Source organism: Austrofundulus limnaeus, unplaced genomic scaffold (assembly GCF_001266775.1).
Source record: "Austrofundulus limnaeus strain Quisiro unplaced genomic scaffold, Austrofundulus_limnaeus-1.0 Scaffold1, whole genome shotgun sequence".
NCBI classification, from domain to species: Eukaryota; Metazoa; Chordata; class Actinopteri; order Cyprinodontiformes; family Rivulidae; genus Austrofundulus; species Austrofundulus limnaeus.
In genome coordinates this window covers 8,055,063-8,059,959 of record NW_013952403.1, presented here as the reverse complement: position 1 = coordinate 8,059,959, position 4,897 = coordinate 8,055,063, and the positions used below count along the sequence as shown (strand labels likewise).

The following is a 4,897-nucleotide window of genomic DNA, read 5'->3' as shown; positions in this document are numbered from 1 at the left end:
CCTGAATTTTGCCTGAAACTCTCAGACTGAAGAAGTCTCTTGGAGGAGAGACGAAACGTTTCATTAGAGAAGAACCCGTCCGGAAGACCTATACAATTTTATTCTTTTTGCAATAAACAGTGATTTAAAAAAAAGAGCTGTCAAATACCTTCTTATAGCTGTCCATCAGCATGTTCCCTACGTTTTGCACCAAGAGGGAGAACTCGGGCCTCTTCTCGAACTTTTCATCCCAGCACTTCTTCATGATCTCATAACTGCAACACAGGCACCATAAAAACTCTGAGTCTATCTCAAACACTCGACACGTTGTAGAAACGTTCCAGGGACACTGACATTTCATCAGAAGCGTGAGCAGGTTTGGTCATCCGGTAACCTCTCTTCAAAGCATTGTAGAAGATTTCATTCATGGGCATATCTGGGTAGGGGGTTCCTCCTGCAGGGAGAGTTTGATACGCTTAGATACAAAAGAAAACACCTTAAAGGAGATCAAACTATTTAACCGTTGGATAAATAATAATCCAAAGGATAATGCCAAAATGAAAGTTTTCTATTAATTCTAATTCCTCAACAAAAGCAYCCATTGTTGGAACCAATCTTTTTCTGTGTAATAAATACAGGTTTTCTGACACGACTGTGCAACAAAAAGCAGAAGCAAACAGTTTGATGAAAGTCACATTCATACGTAGAAGCACAGAGATTCTTTATTTGTCACAGAGGGGAGATTGTGATCAGGTCACGTTTTTTTTTTCCCCAGCCAACTGTCGTTTTTGCTTTCATGGTAGCTTCAAATATATATGGGGACACTGTTTTAAAGAAAAACGTACAATACCCTAAGCAAGGAAATGCTGATTTTAAAGCTTGACAGTGGCTAATGAGCTTTTAACCTCGTAAAATTCTTTAATCAGACTGAACTAAGAATCAGACACGGGGTTCCAAATTAGCCTCGGTCTGTTTGGGTTCAGGAGTGTCTGTGCGATTCAAGAACGAACAAAGAGATGAGCATAAATCGTCTGAACAACATGAATGCATCTCTTGTATAGTTTTGACTTTTTTTTGTATGTTTTTATTTTCATTTTTGTCTGTGTGATTATGCATGCTGCTCAGACTGACCCAGGGTGAAAATTTCCCACAGAAGGATGCCGTAGGACCACACATCACTCAGGGTGGTGTACAAATTATGGAAAATACTCTCCGGTGCCATCCACTTCAAGGGCAGGAAGGTCTAAATGAAAAAAAAAAATCACATAAATACTTCAAATTTGAATAACAAATCTTAAAAGTAAAAGAAAAACTTTGTTCCATCAGCAGGACTGAAAGATTCCAGTTTGAACTTATTTTCAACCGTATTACTTAGATCCTATTGGTTGAGATAAAATTTAACAAGGTGCTTCTTACGCTGCCTTTGGAGATGTAGTTGGAATCGTGCATGATGTCTCTGGCCAGGCCAAAGTCACAGATCTTCACCAGCTTGCCCTCACAGATCAAAACATTCCTGGCAGCTAAATCCCGATGGACACACTGGGGTGGGATCACCAAAATAAARCAAATCCAAGAAATCAATACAGTTCAAAACTTTAACTAGCTTTCAAAGTTTTAAAGTGCCTGTAGCGTCAACTGTTTTTATTAAATTTGAAAGTATTTTTGGAAAGATAACATATTGTTAAAATATTATCTTTGCTGAGTTGAACAGTTGTTGAGATATTCACGCGTCTAGTAACAGGAAGTGATGTCAAAGGGGAATGTCTGAATGTGAACAGAGCTTTGCTACAATGGCCGACAACACAGACATGTGTAGCCAAGAATCTGATGTTTCTTTTTGAGTCAATATCAAAGAGATGAAGAGTCAGAGTTCAAATATTAATGGTGGACAAACAGGTTAGTCACATGCAAAAAAGGCCATCGCCTAACAATAGGCTTGATGAGCTCTATTGTTCATAGAGGGTCATGTGCCCCATCAGCTGACTTATTGGTTTGGATGTGGTTATTTGGTGTTTTGTTATGTGTATGTAGTGAGCACAATAGAGCTAATGAAGCCTATTGTTAGGCGGTGGCCCTCTTTTGCATGTGACTAAACTGTTTGTCCATGTGGAGGCAGTGCTTATAAGGCTGAGTTCACCTGAAACTCCTCAGACTGAAGAAGTCTCTTGGAGGAGAGACGAAACGTTTCACTAAAGAACCCGTCCAGAGGACCTACTTATTTTTTCTTTTTTGATTTTTTTCTTCCTGGATTACTGAGGTGCATCAGGACACAAGAGAGTTCTGTTTCTTAAAGAGTTCCCCTTTGATGTCACTTCCCGTTTCTATTTTAGCTGAACCAAGTTCTAAAGAAAACAGGCCAGTTATGTGACAAAATGGGTAAAATGTTGGCGAGTTTCTTCAATATAAATATGTTTTCTTTGACTTTTTGTATCTGAAGGACATGCACGTCACAGGCACTGTAAGATTCTTGTTTAAAAGGCATTTTAAAGTGGATTTATATTTGAATATCCTACATTCTTGGAAGCTAGGAACTCCATCCCCTTCGCCACCTGGTAGCTGAAGCCCAGCAGATCATCATAGGTGAGACTGGGAGAGTCGCTGATCACCAGGTCCAGTCTGATGCCGCCTGAACCAGGTGACAAACAGGAGAAAAGAAAGGTTAAAGGCCAAGGTATAAAGGTGGACTTTAGAAGGGTTCTGGATAAACTTCACATCTTATTCTTCACATCTTTTTCTTTTTTGTGCTTATTTGATTCAAACTGGAGCACTGATTTTTCTAAACCCTCTACAGAGGATAAATAAAAACACGATGTCTCCAACTGGTTTATAAGTCGAACCTTGCTCCTGATAGAGGTCCTGCTGGTAGGGGGACTCGTATGGAGAAGGTTGGATATCTGCGTATTTGATGGTGTCTAACCGCTCCTGCATGGGCACGTAGAGCGAGGGCTCCTCTTTGCTCATGTCCATGTAGCCTCCGTCGCTCTCGCTGCCAGAGGACGCCAGGCTGCAGAGACAGATGAAGTGTGAAAGAGACGCTCAACTGACCCACATCTGAATGTGTGTTGGTAATCCCTGACCCCAGGAAATGCCTGTAACAATCCCCCGTCATGGGATGAGCGAATCAGTCTGTTTGCAGCTATTTGAACGAGCCTCTACGATAAACACTACGTCCTTTTGTGCAGCTCTGAATGCATTTTCTCTGCTCCTCTCACCCTTTGCGCTGACTGAGAGGCGTGCTTCCTCTTGAAATGTAGCAGCCTTCGTCCTGGTTCTTCTCGGCATAGTACTGCAGGAAGGTGTGCTTGTTCCTGTGCAGGTAGTCCACCAGGTCGCCATAGCGACAGTACTCCGTAACCAGGTAGAGAGGGCCTAAGCAACAGAAACGACGAGGATGTAAAAACTAAAGAAACGGCATTTTCTGTGAAATGACGTTTTCTGCGAAAATGCATTGTGAATGCTGAAAACTGTAAGACTTTCTTCTGAAAGCTGCTGAAATCCAGCTGAAACGGTTTAATAGCAAAACGATTAATGAGTTAAATTCAAAGAGCTGAGTGTTGCTGAAAGTAGGACAACAATCAGTAAAAAAATAGTTAAAAAAAGGGTAAAAATAGGGTAAAACATATATATTATAGTCACCCATCAAATATATTATTTTGTGAGTTGAAATTGTTGAAGTTTCATGAGCTGGCTGATTATAAGATTTTGCTAATTATGTATAGGTCTCATAAAAACACATTACCATTGAACATTCAGTCAAACTTCATTAAGAGGGAAAATATTTATAACTTTAAAGGGACAATATTATGTGTTCCTCAGGCATATTTTTAAATACTATACCATAATAAAGTATCTATGTCACCTTTAGTTGTTATTAAAATGCTGTTTTTATGTTTAAATAGAAAATAAACTTTTCTTCTCATCACTTCCTCTTCTAAGCGCCTTGAAATTGGCCTCTGTTTCTTTAAGAACCTCCTTCTGCTTCTGCTCCATCCTGTTCGATGGGGGGGTCCACACGCGAGGGGCTCATGTGCGAGCGCTGGGGGGGGTTGCGTGTGCACTATGATGCAGTTTACTTGGCATCTGAAAATACATTTCCTCGAAGGTATTTTTAATCTGAAAAGAGCTTCACTGAGTGAGAACTAACGTTGAGAGCTCAGCAGACAGTTAAGTTTCACTTTCACTTTTACCCGAGAGCCTGCAGGAGTCATGGGCGGGGTGTGTGGGGAGGGGGAGAGGGGTGTGTGCTCTGCCATGAGGAAGATCAGCTTAAAGACACGTCCCAYGGGCGTTTCTGGTCCCCACCTGTSYTTTTGCTCCTCAYCATGGCTGCCTGAAAACGCTGCAGGATTTCTCAAACATGCATGAATGAGTCAAAGCAAGGCTTTGAGCATGTTTTTTTATGAGAGTATAACATTATAACATGATATAAAACTCAAAAAAGTTGATTTTACATGATATTGCCCCTTTAAAGTATCTGCTTTTGGCCCACGGGCCACTTGTTGAAAATGTTACCCTGACGTCAGATTAAATCCCTGGCTGCATCTCAACATCATCTAATCACAGCACTAAGGATGAGTGAAAGTCATTTACCCTCTGTTTTTACTTCTCTCTGAACCTTTTTTTTTTCCCCACAGGATTTTTTTATCACTGTGGCCACAAATCTGGGTGTCTATTCATCAGAACATTACATTAAATTTGTCTTCACTAGGAATGACAAAGTTCTTGATAAAAACTTCACAAAATGTTGGAGATAGGACCGTGAGACTAGGAAATTTTAGATTTGGTTAGGAAGACTCAAAACCCTCAAATACTGCTGCAATTTAATCAGTTTAAAGATATTTTTGTTGTGATCTGTCTGCATGGGTGTTTTTATTTTGGTCTCTCTTCTGGTTTTCTGTCCTGTATTTCTGTTTTCTTC

At 40.4% G+C, this 4,897-nt stretch overlaps 1 protein-coding gene across 1 annotated transcript in view; it reads right to left on the bottom strand.

The window, feature by feature from the left end:
* Positions 1-4,897, bottom strand: part of pdgfrb (platelet-derived growth factor receptor, beta polypeptide) — a gene marked incomplete at its 5' end in the record, with an annotated part of 38,597 nt that overhangs the window by 2,997 nt on the left and 30,703 nt on the right. Inside the window, 7 exon segments of the mRNA XM_014008149.1 lie at positions 149-254; positions 334-433; positions 1,111-1,222; positions 1,396-1,518; positions 2,493-2,605; positions 2,817-2,983; positions 3,192-3,348. Of these exon segments, the coding sequence (XP_013863603.1) occupies positions 149-254; positions 334-433; positions 1,111-1,222; positions 1,396-1,518; positions 2,493-2,605; positions 2,817-2,983; positions 3,192-3,348 (878 nt within the window).